The 18,311-nt window shown below is 39.6% G+C and overlaps 1 protein-coding gene across 4 annotated transcripts in view; it reads left to right on the top strand.

Moving 5' to 3' along the window:
* rgs12b (regulator of G protein signaling 12b) overlaps nt 1-18,311 on the top strand; it is a 91,308-nt gene that overhangs the window by 56,263 nt on the left and 16,734 nt on the right. For all 4 annotated transcript variants that reach the window (XM_042342901.1, XM_042342892.1, XM_042342898.1 and 1 more), the window contains exons 5-11: nt 4,106-4,275; nt 5,123-5,215; nt 6,510-6,653; nt 9,239-9,409; nt 10,939-11,086; nt 14,054-14,169; nt 17,772-17,975. In XM_042342901.1, coding sequence (XP_042198835.1) covers nt 4,106-4,275; nt 5,123-5,215; nt 6,510-6,653; nt 9,239-9,409; nt 10,939-11,086; nt 14,054-14,169; nt 17,772-17,975 — 1,046 coding nt within the window. The remainder of the gene's footprint in view (nt 1-4,105; nt 4,276-5,122; nt 5,216-6,509; nt 6,654-9,238; nt 9,410-10,938; nt 11,087-14,053; nt 14,170-17,771; nt 17,976-18,311) is intronic.

The raw sequence follows: 18,311 nt of genomic DNA, 5'->3' as shown, positions 1-18,311 counted from the left end.
ACCAGTTTTGCTTTTTGATCAAAGTACATAGCATTTGTCTGTTCAGAACGGATAATGTTTGAAGCAGAAAACAAATGTATTTCTTTGAAATGTAAGTACAATTGTTTTACATATTGTTCACGTGTCACAGCCTGAATTTTAGGATCTGCCATATCAGTAAACCATAAATGTTCAGGTGTATGCTTTAATCTCTGTCATTGACTCATATGGTGAAAATGTTAACCGAGAAGGTGTTGATCTAATTGCCATGAGCACTAATGGTAACAATTGATCCCAACATTTTACTTTTTCAGTGATAAATTTGTGTAACAGTTTTAGAGTTCGGTTCATACGTTCCACTATTCCTGATGATTGAGGATGGTATGCTATATGGAATTTCTGTGTAATTCCTAGCAAATGCATTGCACATTCCATCACCTTTCCTGTAAAGTGAGATCCTTGTATGTTTCAACAATGCTTTCTTTAAATTTTAAGTCAGGATTAATATGTCCATCAAAAGGTATCCACCAGACTATTTGTTGCAGTCGCTTTAGTGTAGTAGAGCTGGATTGATGTCCAGAGGTGGGCACATCATGTACTTGTTGTAAAAAGTCATTCTGAAAAATTATTGGAACCACTCACAAATCTTTATAAAACAATAAACCATGTTTTACACTTAAAGTTGATACATGCCTTGAATATTGATTATTCACGGCTTCTTTAGAATTTAGTGCTTTAATAGTCTGAATTATTTCCCCATCAATGTCTTGGGCACATTTTAAATCTACAGGTTTTCTCTTGAGATTATTGTGGCCACTTTTTCCATAGATTGGTACAATATGGCTGGATCCCATTTTGTGTCACTTATTGCCCCTTTCTTTGCCAATTCATCTGCTACATTATTACCTTTTGCACGAGGTATGATCTTTGTGTGTGCTTTGACTTTTTGAATTGCAATTCGAGACTCATGGTAAAGCCATTTTAATAATAGCTTGCAGTAATTTTCCAGAAGGGAGTGGTTTCCTGTCTGCTGATACAAACCCCCTCGCCTTCCATATTGGCAGATACTCTGTAAGTGAATTACATATATACATAAAATCTGAATAGATTGTAATTGGTAATGGATACTTGTCAATGTTTTGTAAAACACATGCAATTGCAGCTAAATCTATCCCCTGTGCTGACCAGTAATCAGGTAAAGACATTTCTAGTTTTAAATCCATATTTGGAACATAAATTCCAAATCCTGTTTGCCTTACCCCCACTACTACTGAACTAGAACCATTGATGTAGACAGTAGTAAATTGTAGAATTTCAATTGCCTTGAATGAACCCTCCAGGTAAGTTGGGCCACTTATATCACAATAATGAGTATCTCCCTCATGCAGTAAATTGTTAGTCAAAAATGGCAGAGAAGTGGATTGTTTAATCATAACGTCTTATCCTTGTAACAACAAAGTCCATCGAGCCAGACAGACATTTGATACTGATCCAACTTTTAATCGACCATCTAACAGTAATTCTGTTGGGGTGTGATTGGTTAATAAGACCATAGGTGATAAACCAACAATGTATTCAAAATGTTGTATCGACAAAAATTGATCAATAAATGTTTTTCGCATTTTGAAAAATGTAATTCTACAGGAGTTAATATGCATATGGACACAGTTTATTATGCATGAGCTGTAATAAAACTGTTGAAATAGAGAAATCTGTGGCTGCTACCTCTAAATAAAAAGGCGCTTCCCTTTCTGGAGCTTGTAAAATAGGCGTTGACGCTAAAGCTTGTTTTAATTTTTGTACTGCTTCAATACAGGCTGGCGTCCAATTCCATTCAGCATGTTTTCGTAACAAAGCATAGAGGGGAGCACTGAGTGTAGCAAAATCTTCAATAAAATCCCTGCAAAATCCTATCAGTCCTAAAAAGGATCTCACTGCTGTGACAGAAGTTGGCAAAGAATAAGCAGTCAATAATCTGTATTTATATTTATCAGGAGTGCGACCATTTTTACCAATTTGGATTGCTAAAAATGATAGTCTCCTTAGCAACTGTTTGCTTTCTTAGGATTTACTTTTAATCCTGATTTATAGAGCAATTGTAAAAGCTCCATCAATAATTGTTCATGAGTCCATGTCAGGCATGTGTAACAATAAATCATCAACATATTGAATGATAGCAGTAGGTTGGCTAAACTGTGCTGTCACTTGATTAGCAACTTGAAGCTATCACCAATTAGGTGGATTTACAGGCAATTGTCAATATGGGGTGGAATCAATTCCACTTCAAATGGGATATTTAGAAATAAATTGCCATGTATTTTGGTGAACACTCCAGACCATTTAAATATTATTGATGCATATCTGTTGGACAAATATCATTTAATAATTGATTTTGCAAACAAACTACTATGGCAAGTTAAAAGTACCAAACCTGGCACATATATTTGGAATAAAATAACAGATCATGGAGCTGTTTATGCAATAAAGAAAACCGAGGGGTATGATTTAAATAAAGTGTTAACACATGACATTTTTAACATTGCTAATGTACTAACAATGTTGTTTTCACAAATCGTAAACACGATTGTGAGAAGCTAACAGGACAGGTTAACGTTATTGGAAAAGACTCTCCACATCCACAGAAGCAATATTGCTTTCCTTGGAAGCTGATGCACATGTGCAAGCCACTATAATTTCATTATTGAAACAGGGAGTTTTAAGAAGGATTACAAACTCTAATAATTCTCCCATTTGGTCAGTTAGAAAACCAGATGGTTCATGGAGACTCACAGTAGATTATAGGAGATTAAATCAAAATACACAATGTTGTTCTCTGACAGTGGCGTATGCACCAGATGTGCTCATGAGGACTACACCTCAGTCAAAAGTATTTTCTGTACTTGACGTATCAAATTGGTTTTGGTCTGTTCCGTTACATCCTGATTGTCAGTACAAATTTGCTTTTACTTTTCACAAACAACAATACACATGGATGTGTTTACCCCAGGGATTTCATAACTCTCCGTCAATATTTCATCAAAGAATGGCTCAAGTCCCTGTTCGGGCGCCAATGTAAGGTTTAATTTTAATTTTGTGAAGCGGCGGTGAAGTAACAACAACAACAAGATTCCATTTAGGCGCTGCACAGTTGGGTCATGACCCGAGCAGGGGGGAAATGGTCAGGGTGAGGGGAGGGAAGGGAGGGAGCGAGGAGGGGGGAAATGGTCAGGGTGAGGGAGGGAAGGGAGGGAGGGAGCGAGGAGGGGGGAAATGGTCAGGGTGAGGGGAGGGAAGGGAGGGAGCGAGGAGGGGGGAAATGGTCAGGGTGAGGGGAGGGAAGGGAGGGAGCGAGGAGGGGGGAAATGGTCAGGGTGAGGGGAGGGAAGGGAGGGAGCGAGGAGGGGGGAAATGGTCAGGGTGAGGGGAGGGAAGGGAGGGAGCGAGGAGGGGGAAGAGAGTCGAGAGGGGAGCTGAAGGCTCGGTCAAAGAGAAGTAAGGACTGATACAAATGTTATACAATTAATCAAGGTTTATTAATTCAGATTAATAATGGTTGTAAATAATTAACAGAATACATCCAATTATGTTTACTTATCCACATATACTACAGTTCACAACGATTTAAGTTGATCAAACCAAATGCTGTGGGAGAGATAGAGGAGCAATGTCCAATTTAATGTCCATTTTAATTCAAATATATGTCCATCAAAGGGTATCCAAGTATTGTTATACGGTTCCCAGTTCGATATCACACAAAAGTATCCAGGTATTATTGTACGTTTAGTGTTGTTTAAATCGTAGTCTTAATCTTCCTTCTTTAGAAGCTGGAACATGGTTCGTGACTCCCAAGTTCCAATTTCTTCCTTCTCTCTCTCCTTTGAATCGATCTCCATGTATACCGTTGATTAGGTGACCTTTCACCTCCTTTGTAAAAACAAATGCAACAGAGCGCTCTACAGCTGTAGACCATTTTTTCGTGAGAAAATGACTGATAAGGAAATGAAAACAATTTGTTGTTTATAAACAGTCTTGTTTCTCCTCCACATTAATGCATGGTCCTAATAACCATGCAAGATAATATTAAAAATATTGTTGGTTACACAGCTTTTGTTGTTTTGTTTGGTAGAGTTAAATGGTGCAGATCTCAACAACTGCAACAGTGATAACAGCCTCAACAGCAATGCCAGTCTTCCCAGTGTCCAGAGCTGCAAAAAACACACTGAACGGAGAGTAGCCAGCTGGGCTGTGTCCTTTGAACGACTTCTGCAGGATTCAGTTGGTATAAGATTCTTCTCGGTAAGTATACCGTTCAGATACAAAACTAATTTCACTAGGAATATTGAGTTCTTCTGAGGATTGAAATACCTCTTGGTTTTAAAGGTAGTGACATTGACAGAATCAGCTTCAAATGGGATTTCTTTATTTGAATTATGCATCATCAGAATAAGAGGCATTTCAGTTCTTTGTATCTGGAGTAATGAAAGCTGTTGATTTATATGTGATGTCTCACTGCTGGAGGAATGTTTCAATACAAAATGGAAGGTGAATTAGTAAAACAACAATGGCAAGGAAAGGAATGGTTGCTAAATTGAAGAAAAATAAAAGGTAGCTATTCATGCACAAATACTGTAATATTTGGCAAAGTGAAGAGTAATGCTACTTTTGGTAAAAGTCAAATTGCTATTTATGTTGCACTGGCGGATGTCTTGAAAATTGCACATGCTGGGAAATGTCTGTGTATTGGACCATTTGCCTGTAAATGCATACTGGAAGAAATTTACCATGTCAAAAACCTAAAATACCTAAATTGATCAAACCAGCTTTTCATAGGGGGTTTGGGTGAATGTTGATCTTTGTTTATTTGATTACTTGGACTGAAACATTTCAGGATTTTCATTTTCTTTGTTCAGTGACAGATCGGTTAAAAGTTCAGATCTAGCTTTCATGTAAATTTATACATGATTCACGTAAATTATTGTCATAACTTTTCTAAAATTGAGCAGTACGGAAGGTAAATTAAAATGACCCTGTTTCTGTGTTAAATCCTCCTAAAATAATTTTTTTACAAGTTTAAGATGAATTAACCAGTGATCTTTCTTTAGTTATATTCATTTAGTTCAAGTCCGGTAACTTGTTTTCTTAGGAGTTCTTGAAGAAAGAATTCAGCGAAGAAAATATCTTGTTCTGGCAGTCTTGTGAATACTTTGGCCAAATCGCTCAAAATGACAGGAAACAGGTGAGAAATGTAATAAAAGTTAAGCTGTTGATTTTTAAAAGTAACACCTACATGGAAGAAAAACTAAGCCTTAAGTTTTTCCATTCTTACCACCAAAACACTGAAAATCGTCAGTTGCAGTGTTATTCTTTTGTTTGTTGTCCTTTGCAGTAATACAGGTAAACAACATCAAAACCCCCTTTGTCGCTTATTGGATTAACGAGGTGCATTTTCAATTCTATTGATTCGTTTTGGAAATTAAATAATAAAATTATACAACTTGATTGTAAGTTATCATTTGCATCATTCAGATAGTCTTCAATATTGGTTTTAAGAATTTCATCAAGTAGGATGTTATATTTGTAGATAATTGGTTTGTATTTGTACAAATTAATTTAGATTGGATAATATATAAAATAGAAAACCACTTAAATCAACAGTGCAATAATTCATATATGCATATCACTTATTTTGATAAATTGTATAGAATATCACAAATCTACTTTAACCCTTAGGAAATGTATACTTTAGGAATCTAGGGAATGTAAAAGGGAACGTGTTTTAGTACAGTTTTGATGCACTCAGAATTCTGTTCATTCACAGATTTTTCTGGCAGTTTGCTGTGTTTGGAAACATTTTGATATTGTAAAGAGCACAGCAATCTAAGCCACAACATCATACTGTTTCAATGAAATTACTAATTCAATTCATTGTTTTAGAATGAGGCTTCTGAAAGTGACAATTAATTACAACTGAAAAATGTTGAGTTTTATTCAAAATATTTGATCTGATTTCAAATCTAACCAGAACAACATCTTGCTCACATGACTATTCAATCTAAAGTATGTGTGTTCACAATTACTTTATTAATTTTCATTAGGTTTTACAAGTTTAAGATCAGCCTACCAGTCAACCAGTGATCTTTGTTTAGTTAAATTCATATAGAAATATTCATCATCATACCTGAATATTGACTGATGCTCACATACAGTGGATGTTGATTTTAATTAACTGCAAGTGGTGCCACTCATTCAGACTATCAAAGTTTTACAATGCTTTCTCAACTAAAATCAAATGGTGTCTTACCCCATATACATCATTGCTATATGAACCATAAGCATAGACTGCTGTACGCTATATATACACACAGGAAGCAGATAGTCCTTGTTTTGAGTTTTCTAATTTTCTTTCATAAGAAAGATAAAATATTGATATGTTACTGTTCTGATGTAGATGGGTGATACTTAATCATAGCAGAGTGAAATGCATTTAATTTCTATTTGTTCCTCAAGTATGATTGTATTGTCATTCACAGCTTTTATACAGAGCCCGGGAGATCTACAATAATTTTTTATCTAATAAGGCAATCACACCGGTCAACATTGACAGTCAAGCACAATTGGCTGATGAAATCATTAATGCGCCACACCCCAATATGTTTAAAGAGCAACAGCTTCAGGTATAGTAATACACAATCTTTTATTCATTTTTTTTTAGGAGAGACTCTTTCCTCATTGCTTACTTTCAAAAGGCATTACAATTCAAGAAAAGTTGTACATTGTTAGTATCACATGAGAGATTCCGTCACAAAATGTGGTCACTGGGTAATAAAAATCACATGGTTCAGTATCGGCTGAAGGGAAGGAAGCAGAGGGTTTTTGTTCAGGTTGCTAGATCAAAGTGGGGGAGGTATTAAGAGGGGTACCTCTGGTGTCAGTACTGGGACCTCTCCTGTTGTTCGTGTATATTAATGTCCTGGATTTGCAGACCAGTGTAAGATAATTAAATTTGCAGTTAAAACTAGTTGTGGGGGACAGTGGAATCAGAAAAAACAGCAAAGGTCCTACAAAGTTTCGCCCACAAAATATACAATCAATTCACTTTACAGTATATTCTGTGAAGCTTTTTGAGACGTCTCGAAGACGTGATAAAGCGCCATATCAAATGCAAGGATTATTATCAAAAGGAGTTTGATAGGGTATGCACATGGACTGATTAACTGGCAAATGAAAATAATTGAAATAGAGATAATGCAAGGTGCTACATATAGGATGCAAGAATAGGAAACACAAGTTGTACTTTGATTTCATTTGTTTTATACAATGTACAGTTAATTTACTCACTATCATAATAATAATCGTTGCATTTGTGTAGCGTTTTTCACGTCTTCTAGACATCTCAAAGCACTTCACAGAATATACTGTAAAGTGAATTGACTGTATATTTGTGGGCGAAACGTGGCAGCCAATTGTGCACAGCAGTGTCCCACAAACATGCATGGACTGAGCGATTAAATTATTTTTTTTAGCATTAACATCCCTGGAAAGGCGATCCGCCAATCGACTACCAACCGGGTAATTACTTAATGTTAGATAAACATAGGCGTGTGGAGTAAGGAAACTTTGCCCTAACCGGAAATAGAACCCAGGTCTCTTACTTGCGAGACGAGTGCTTTAACCACTGAGCTACAGAACTCTACAGTATATGTGGAGTCTTTTACAGGATTCTATAATAAATCATTTATATTTGATTATAAGCCAAATTTTTCCTGAACCATGGTTTAAAATTATAGAGCAACCCCATTATTAAGCATGGGTTCACTTAATATATTGTTTTTGCAGTACAGTTGTTAGCATTTTCCCCTCAAAGTCAGAAGGTTATAGATTCAAGCCACATGTCGGGACTTTGAACTCATAGTCTTAAGCTGATGCCCAGTGCAGTGCTGGGGGACCACTGCATTGGCAGAGATACTGTCCTTCGGATGGGATATTAAACTTGAGGTCCCGCCTGCCTGTTCAGTTGGATGTTACAGATCCCATGGCACGATTTGAAAAGAGAAGGGAGTTTCTTCCAGGGCCCTGGCCCAACAACCTCCCAAATAAAATTGTTCATTCACTTCATGGCTGTTTGTAGGACATTGCTGTGTGCAAATTGGCTGCTGCATTCATCCACAAAACACACAGTCACTCCACTTTGCAGTATATCCTATGAAGTGTTTTAAGATGTCTCCACGATGTGATAAGATGCTATATCAAATGTAAAGACTGTTTTTAGTTTCCTGCAACAATAATAACAACTTGCATTTATACAGCGTCCCTTAAGTGGGGCAGTGTCTCGAGCCGGGGGAGGGAGAAAATGACCTTAAGCACGGTCGAAGAGGAAGGCCTTCAGTCATGAACTAAAAGAGGGGAAGGGAGAGGCAAGGCGGAGGGATTGGGGGATAGAGTTACAAAGCTTCAGGCCGTAATGGCTGAAAGCATGGTCGCCGATGCTGGAGCAGAGGGGATAAGGGACAAGCGGGAGGCAAGAACCAGCCAAGTGGAGGCAGCGGGTAGTGGAGTGGGGAGACAGATCAGAAAGGTAGGGAGATGCCAAGGCGTGAAGGGATTCGTATATATGTGAGAGGATCTTGAAATTCATCCGTTCTGTGATAGGGAGTCTGTGGAGCCTGGTGTGATGGTGATATGGAGTTTTGTGTGCCTTAGGTTACTGTTTCTCTTTGACCGAGCCTTTCTCTTTGACCGAGCCTTCAGCTCCCCTCTCGACTCTCTTCCCCCTCCTCGCTCCCTCCCTTCCCTCCCCTCACCCTGACCATTTCCCCCCTCCTCGCTCCCTCCCTTCCCTCCCCTCACCCTGACCATTTCCCCCCTGCTCGGGTCATGACCCAACTGTACAGCGCCTTGGGACGTCCTCCTGACGTGAAAGGCGCTTTATAAATGGAATCTTGTTGTTGTTGTTGTTGTTGGAGTTTAACCAGCTAAAAGTGAATAAGTTGCGAGTTAAAGTACAGTCTGTTAAGCTTCCAGTTGTTTGTCTAGCTGGGACTACCCTACCTGTTAGGGCTTTTGTTTGCAAATTTAACAAGGGTGGGAAGAATCCCTGCCTCTCCAAGACATCTGCAGTACCTTGTAGTAGGAGTCCTGTAGCTCAGTGGTTAGAGCACTCCAAGGAGGACGGTCATTTGTAAGAACATACATTTGCATGAAGTAATGACCCATAAACAGCAGTGACTAATTTAACTGATATTTCTTTCCTCCAAAACAGATTTTTAATCTGATGAAGTTTGATAGCTATACTCGTTTTCTGAAATCACCACTTTATCAAGAATGCATGCTGGCAGAAGTGGAGGGTCGTTCCTTGCCTGATCCTTGTCTTGTACCAAGTAGCCCTGCCTCAAAACACAGTGCCAGTTCAGACCTCTCCACCCCCAAAAAGGTATGTATTTAATAACTTAATTTTTAAAAAATAACTGCAAATTCTGCTTCACCTCAGAAACGTAAGTTATATCTTAATTCCACAATAGCTGTCAGTGATGCGAGCAGTAATCAATCACAGTTTTCAGCAGTATTCAATGTAAGTCAAGTAGTAACAAGTTAAGGACAAGTTACAGCATAGACATGAGAGAACCAGTTACATTCCATTGCAGTCAGATTCATGATCTATCACTGAATGATGGTACAAAGTGATAATGATCTTAACAAGTGAAAACATGTTTTCCTGTCTTGCATCCTATTTAAAAGGATGGTATGTACTCATTTATTTTGGTCCGCCAGGTGTTTGACATTTACAGAACCCCTTGTTGCTACCCTCACATAAAAATTCCCCTATGTCTGGATTGGAATGTGCATTCTTCCCTGCTCACCTAATTCCAGAGAGCATTAGGCACAGGTTGGCAAGAGCCAAGCCTTGGGGCCCTCAGAGTGTGAGTTGGGGTACTGATGGAATTTCACCAGCTAATAACACATAGCTTGTATTGAGAGCACTGTCTGGCAAGCTTCTCACTGCTTGTCCAGCTAGAACTACCTGACCCATGAGGGCTTTGGCTGGAGGGTTAAAATAAGTTGAGTGGGAAGAATCCCTGTCCTCAGTGACTGGTCTGCCCCAACGAGTCCTACCAACAAGCCAGGTTGGTTACTCTGTCAGCAGCAATACCTTGGATCTGGACTAAGGATCTGCCTGCCTCAGAAGCTGAACTAACATGACTGCCATAAAGAGTTGCCTTGATTCTTACATTCTGTTGGCGGGCACGTCACTTTGCAGCTCCATGGAGATCCTGCTTACCTTCTCCCCCCCAGAGAATAGTCACTAGTTGGTTATTTGACATCTGCCCAGCATAGTTTTCAGCCTCATTAGATTGGTAGCGGATACTAGAAACTCACTGTGAGCTTCCTGATGAGCAGCACAGCTCAGCATGAAATACGTGAGAGCATTGCCACCATGCTGCTTGCACACCCTGGATACACATCCCTACCCCATTGAGTGATGGTTCTACGAGTTTGGAAATGCAGACCTTGAGCAGCAGTTGCTTACATCTCTGCATACCAATCAAGGTGGATTCAATGTGTTGGATTTATGAGCAAGCGTTCACTATGAAGGAAATGCATTATTTCTTACATCGTTAACAGAGTAATGTTTTGAAAATTTGTTATAGTCTAATGAAGGAACTGACCAAACCTCAAGTTGCTGGCTACTATGAAAATAAGATTATGACAACAATCGTCACGATGAGCTGAATGGCCTATCAATTGCAATTTTTTTTTAATAGTAGCCACTTTGTGCACCTCTGGATCAAAAGGTTTGTGGGTTTGAATCCTAGTGATCCTTTCAAAAGTTGATAAAATGAGTATATTGTGTGAATGCGAGATAAACAAAAGTTCTCCTGCATTGAATTGGCTCAGAGAAGACAAACGGCATCCCCATACAACACTCAAACTTATTTTAAATCCGTTATGTTTGTTGCTCAGTTCAGTACAAAATCCAAATCGGGCAGATTACTCCTCACTGAATTGGATGATGAAGATGGAAATAAGAAAAAGGGAGCATTTTTTTCCTGGTCACGAAGGAGCTTGGGAAGACCTCAAAAGCGAAAAGAAAATAGTGATTCACAAGGTGGTAAGTACCATATATCTGTATATATATATACGGTGACACATAGATCATTAACAATGCTTAATTGTGCTGTTCAAACTCAGTGTTTGGTGTGTTGCAAAATGAAAGGTCCAAAATGTTACTCATTATCTGATAGTTTCTTCCCAATGTCAGGTAGGAAGTTTTAGAAGATGCATTGACAAGCTCAGCTCTGATTGTTGGAAGGGAAATTAGAGGATATTTGTAACTAGATCTCTGTGGCACATCTGCTGATGCCCGAATGCCATAGTTTTGAAAAACAGTCAACATTTAACAACATAAGAAACATTTAATGAAATAAAGTTAGTTGGCCCATCACGCCTCTCCTTCCATGGACTCCACTACTTTTTCTTCTGAGAGGAAAGTTCTGCAAGGATGCCCCCAGTCTCTTAAAGGCAATCAAGCTAAATCTCCAGAATATTTATTCACCTCCATGTATCCACTAGTTAACTCTGGGTGGTTTTCTCTTCAGACAAAATTTCTCCCTCCCCTCAAACCTCCAATGCCACAAACCACTATTCCCCATGGACGTTTTGTTTCATCTGAGAACATTTTGACCACAAAATACACTGTCAATTCACTTTACAGTATATTCTGTGAAGTGCTTTGAGACAGCATAGCGATGTGATAAGGTGCTCTATCAAATTAAAGAATTATTATTATTGGGAGCTAAGAATCACAGGTGATCTTTATTCAGCCTTTTTTGGGGGCTGCCAGATGAGGTGGACAAACAATCTCCTTCACTTTTCTTACTGGTTGCCCTATACTTGATATGTGATGGTAGCTCTCAACTAGCTCAGATCGTCCAAGTACCAGATGGGCAAGAAATGTATGCAAATTAATTTGAAAAACTCCCCCAGATAAAATTAGTCATTCATTTCATGGCTGTTTGTGCTGCTGCGTTTACCAACAAAATAACTGTCACTACACTTGACAGTAAATCCTGTGAAGAGCTTAGAGATGTCCTCCTGATGTGAAGATGCTATATCAAATTCAAGGATTGTAACTACTTCTTCAACCAGACCTTTCTCTCCCACCTTCTGTGCTTGGTGTGCAGCACGTCTCTATAAAGTGCTTTGAGACATACTTAATATGAAGGGTGCTGTATTAATGCAAGTTGGCAGGCCTCTATCTGAGAATTTTTTAAAACTTATTTTTATATTGGTGAGAAACCAATTTTTTTCATCTTCATCAAATGAAAAAAATTCAATTAGAAGTCGCCCCTAACAACTAAAAATCATATTTGATAAATCAAGAAAAAAAGCAGCTGGGCAAAAACAACAATAATTTGTATTTATGTAGCACCCTTCACCTGGGGCAGCGTCTCAGCGCTTAATAGAGGTGGAGCCTGATGCCGTTAGGGGGAGGTGAGTATATGCACGGTCGAAGAGGAAGGTCTTCAGGCGTGATCTGAAAATGGGGAAGGAGAGAGCAAGGGATTGAGGGAAAGAGTTCCAAAGTTTCAGATCATAATAGCTGAAAGCACAACTACTGATGATAGAGTAGAGGGGATGAGGAATGAGCAGGAGGCCGGAGCCAGTAGACCGGAGGTGGTAGCTGGTGGAGTGGGGAGTAAGCAGATCAGAGAGTTAGGGAGATGACGGGGCATGAAGGGATTTTTAGACAAGTTTGATCTTGAAGTCGATCATTTTGTAATAGGGAGCCAGTGGAGCCTGGCAAGGACTGGCGTGATGGAGGTATGGAGTTAGAGTGGGTGAGACTGGGTTCGGCAGCGGAGTTATGAATTAGTTGGATTTTGTGGATAGTGGAGCTGGGGAGACCAGCGAAGAGGGCATTGAAATTGTCGAAGCGAGAGGTGGCAAAAGCTTGGATGAGGGTTTCGGCTATGCTGGGTGTAAGGTATCATTGTAGACGGGCAATGTAATGGAGGTGGAGGAAGTCTGAACTGATCAGGGACTGGATGTGGGGTAGGAAGTACAGCTGGGGATTGAAGCTAACACTCAGGTTACACACTGGTTCAGGAAGTATTTCGGATAGGCCGGGGAAGTTGAGGAGGTCAGAGCCGCAGGAGAGAAGATTTTGATGAGAGCCAAGGATTCCGTCTTTTCCGATATTCACAAGTTGCATTCATCAGGCCTTGATGTCTGACAAATAAGCTGACAGAACATCAGTGGACCTGGAGTCGCAGTTGGAACAGGAGAAGTAGATTTGGGTGCATACATGTGCAAGTTGACCCCATGTCTGCAGATGACATCGCCGAGAGGTAGCATGCAAATAAGAAAATAGAAGGGGGTCAAGGAGGGAGTCTTGCGATACACCGCAGGAAAAAAAGATATGCACAATCAAAATGGTGGCAGTTGGCTAAGTAGGATTCAAACTAGGTGAGTGCGGACTCATTCAGGTGGACGAGCAGCAGTGGATGAGGATGGCGTGATCGACTGTGTCAAATGCAGCAGAGAGATCCAGAAGGACAAGGAGGTAGAGGGACGACATAAGTTGTGATTTTGAAGAGCATTGTCTGTGCTGTGGGCAGGGCGGAAACCGGACTGGAGAAGCTCGAGTAGGGAGTGGAGGGAATAGTTTGATCTTAGTTGAATTGCTGCAATGTGTTCCAGAACTTTAACAAACTGGAAGCTAGTGCTCCACCTGGAAAGGGGTGTTCACCTAAAGGTAGTTAGCAATGGTTTCTTAATTAAATAATAATAATCCTTACATTTGATATAGCGCCTTTTCACATCGGGAGGCCATCTCAAAGCGCTTCACAGGATTTGCTGTAAAGTATAGTGACAATGTATTTGTAGAAAAATGTGGCAGCCAAGTTGCTCACAGCAATGTTCCATAAACAGCCATCATGAGTAATTAACAGCATGAATATTTAAAAAAAGGCTATATGTTCCACTCCTATATTTTCTGCCTGTGTGTTTCAAAACTTGATCAAAGATTTCAAGAAAATCTTTTATTGTGATGCAATATGTTTTTCTCAATTGCTAGAGTTGTCTGATAGTAATGGATTGTCTCACTACCGCCGCGAATCACTGGGTTCCATGTCATCTTCCACTTGTACGGAATCGACTTCTCCTGGCTATCACGCAAATAACAAACAAGAGGTTAGTGCAAAATAAGCAGAAATATGGGAACAGCCTAATATCTCTAGTGTAAAACTACCCAGAAAATTGCATATTGCTGTTCAAGTTCTTCTGCTTTCGTGAAGCATTAATTGTTGGCTGTCATTCCTGGAAAAGAGCAGGGAATCTTTCTTTGTTTCAATTTGAGTTGTTACGCAAGAAATGATCCCTAACAAATATTGAAAGGAGTGAGGAAACATTTTGTTTTATGCTAAACTATTGAATCTTATCACCTTTTATTCAGGATTCAACCAAATGAAGTCTGTCCTGGAAATGTATGAAAAACCATACTTAAAAGTTGAGTTTCCTTTTTTGTCTCAAGATATGAACAACCAACCAGCCTGTAAATAAAGCAAAGTAAAATAAAATAATTTCAGCTTCCTCTTAAAAAAATGTATCTTGCGTTTCTTTTGGTGATGTTGTTCTGGATACTCTAATAGAGAGGATCATGAAAGATTCATTTAAATTATGTTGGTTTATTGTGGCAATTTACTAATTAAGCGAGTGAGACTTCACTTAAATTGTTTCCAAAGTGCTGACATGTGACAAACTTTGAGCTTTCTGATTTTAATTTTACTCAAATGTAGAGAACTTTCTGACTTTAATTCTGAATTTAGAGATTATTTGGACAAGAACTTCTTGTTTTTATTTAACTTTTTACACTTTTAGTTATACGACTCTTCTAGCAACGCAACAGATTCATCGTGACTCTACCTGCGGTTATTGTTTTACTCGGAGAAGCCATGCAGATATTTTACCATTCGTGTTCCATTCGTTCAGGATGAAGAATCGTAGGAGATTGTTTCAGTGTAAATTTGTGCTCATGGTTGGCGTGTTTAGTCCAGTCCCAAACATTTATTCACACAGAGTTTGGGGGATATACATTGGCTTGCCAAGTAAAGTGGTTATGGTTGTGGGTTTCGAAAGGGAAGTAGGTATATGAAAGTTAGATGCTTGAACGAGTGTGGGGCTAGGGTATTGTAGTGGGATTGAAAGTACAGCTAGCTCTGAGTGCTGGTGCGGACTCAATAGGTTGAATAGCCTCTTTCTGTGTTGTAAATTTCTATGATTCTGTTTTTTCTTGACAAATGTTACTTTTTACACAATTCTTCGATAGCTTTGTAGTAACTTTAATTATTGGGTAGTTCTTATTTTCATTTATCTGGCCTACCTGGTAATCTTGTCCGCCACCTCTAACTATATCGATCTGGCCACTCCCTTCGCTCAGTAGGCCCTGGCCTGCTTCATGGCCCAAGATCTGTCTCGAGATGTAAATTTATGTTGTATAGCACCTACTTTATTATGCCATTGCAACCAGAGTGTAACAGTCAAATGCTTGTTTTAACATTCTGGTGATTTGTCGATGGCAGTACACCCAGTGCTCATTCTTCAAATTTGAGAGGTTTTATTGAATTCTGGAAGACTTCTGTCTCTGGTGCTTCATTTCTAGGTAGGATTTGTTCTGGCCTGTCCCATACGCATTGGAGGTGTGTACATATTGCAAACTACCATTTCATTTCAAAGCAATTCTGGAACAAGGGATTAATTCTTGGACAAAGGATGAAGAAACTAACCAACATTGACTAATACCAATGACTAATACCAATGCTATTATATGAGGGAGTGGAATAGTGCTTCACATAGCTCTTATGGCAGAGGGCGAGAGGGAAAGTTGGGCCTTCCAGTCTTCAGAATTTAAGAGGAAAGTTTCTTCAGGTCAATCCAAAGATTTTGTAACCTTGTTACATCCTCCATTAGGAGGTTCAGAGGCGACTGGTGGGCTGTATTCTCAGGGATATTTTGGATTTGTTCCTGCAACTTTTTAGTCCTAAACAATAGGCGACGTCAACCCATCCTGCAGCCTTTCACACTGGATATCTTCATTTGTAAGGAGAGGCTTGAATAGGCTATATTTTGGATAAACTCATTATTGCTCTTTGGGTGGGGGAGATAAGCAGGTACTCTAGGCCTCAACTGGATCCAAGATGACTTACATGGTGAAGGAGAGGGCAGTATTGTACATTTAACACTTTGTAGTCTGTATACTTCGCCTCAAAGATTGAAAACACCCGCTTGGCTGCATTCACACCAGCTTCTCTGTCGCGGCTCCTGCCACTCCTTCCTCCTTACACTCCTTTGCCCACATTTCTCCCTCCTCCCTCTTAACCACAATCACCAGCATGAAGTTCACCACCTGCTGCCTCGCCCCTCCCCACCCAGCTGCTAGTCACTCAACTCCCCCTCCTCTCTCCCCTGCTGGCCGACAGTCAAAACCATTGTGTCTCCTCGGGATCTGTTCCACTCCCCCTGAAAACTGCTGTTATCACACCCCTCCACAAAAAACCCACTCTCAATTCCTCTAATCTCCCACACTACTGTCTCATTTCCAACCTACCCTTCCTTGTCAAAGTCCTGGAACATATTGTTGCAGGTCAACTTTGGTCACACCACTCCTCCCTCGAGTCCCTGCAGTCTGGTTTTTGCCCACAGCACGGGGACAGCGCTTGTCAAAGTCACAAACGACATCCTCTCTATCTGTGACCAGGGCTCCCTCTGCCTCCTCGTCCTCCTGGATCTCTCTGCCGTGTTCGACACAGTTGACCACACCATCCTTCTCCACCGCCTCTCCTCCCTCATCTATGGAGTCCTGTAGTTCAGTGGTTAGACCACTCACCTTGCAAGCAAGAAATCTGGGTTCAATTCCTGGCAGGGTGAACCCTTGGGCAAGTTTCCTTACTCCACACGCCTGATAATAATACCAAAAAAGAAATTTGGTCACTCAATCCACAACTGTTTGTGGGACACTGCTGTGTGCAACTGGCCGTTGCGTTTCGCCAACAAATATACAGTCAATTTACTTTACAGTATACTCTTTGAGGTGCTTTGAGACATCTAGAAGACGTGAAAAACACTATATCAAAAGCAAGGATTATTATTGTTTATCCACCTTAGTGGGACCGTACTCGCAAGATTCAAGTCCTTCTTAATCAACTGCCTCCATTTCATCTCGGCAAATGGTTTCTCCTCCCGCCCGCCCAGTAACCTGCGGGGTACTCCAGGGCTCTAGCCTTGGCCCCCTTCTTTTCCATATCTATATGCTCCCTCTGGGCGATATCATCCACAGACACGGGGTAAACTTCCACATGTATCGGATATGTTGTGATACATCTTGGTGACCAAAAAGTTGTGATAACAACAAAATTATATTTGTATAGTGCCTTTCACGTAGGGAGGATGTCCCAAGGTACCATCACAATGTCTAATAAGTCTTAAAGAAATTAAAGATCTTTTTAGATAATCATGACTTTTTGGTCATCCTGTACTTCAACATTGGTACAGAGAAGATTTCCAGAACCTTTTGCATCAGTAACAATATTTACTGTTTATATTTTGGGAGGGATGAGGTTAAAATAATTTTATGAATATTGCTTGTTTCTAATTTTAATCCAGTCTACAGCCAAGATAATTTTTTTTCTTATTAGTAGGGACTTGCATAACGGTTTAAGAATCTACTGGTGTTCTATTTTGACGTGTTCATTTTGTATTCAAAATTGAATTGATCAAAACTCTTCTTCTATTTTAAGAAGTCTGATGCCACCAGAGTCTTAATGCCTATGACTGAGAAAGAAAAGTCTGCAAAACACTGCATCGTGAATCTTCCAGATGGCTCTTCTTACACGGTAGCAATTCAAGCTGGCATTTCCATTCGAGAATTACTGACTGAGCTTTCTGAACAACTGCACATTCAAGTGGCAGCCATAGACCTCTTTTTGGTTGGAGCAGACAAGGTATTTGAAGTTACTTTCTGCTTACTTTTACTGCTATATAACAGTGGAACAAAATAGATTCAAAACATTTCAAACAAAATGAGGTTAATTTTTTATTCGTTTATATTGGATTTTGGTCTATTGGCAAAAGATTTTTTTAAGAGACTAAGTGTTAAATCACATGCCTTTTAGGAAAGTACTATATATATTTCTTACTATACTATATTTACTAAAAGGTGTTCCAATTTCCCAAATTTCTCAACAATGTTCTATTCACATAGAAATGCATAGAATTACACAGAACATTACAGCACGGAAACAGGCCATTTGGCCCAAATAAGCTATCACTTTTTTTGG

Source organism: Callorhinchus milii, unplaced genomic scaffold (assembly GCF_018977255.1).
Source record: "Callorhinchus milii isolate IMCB2004 unplaced genomic scaffold, IMCB_Cmil_1.0 Scaffold1, whole genome shotgun sequence".
Lineage (NCBI taxonomy): Eukaryota > Metazoa > Chordata > Chondrichthyes > Chimaeriformes > Callorhinchidae > Callorhinchus > Callorhinchus milii.
This window is presented reverse-complemented; position numbering and strand designations above follow the sequence as displayed.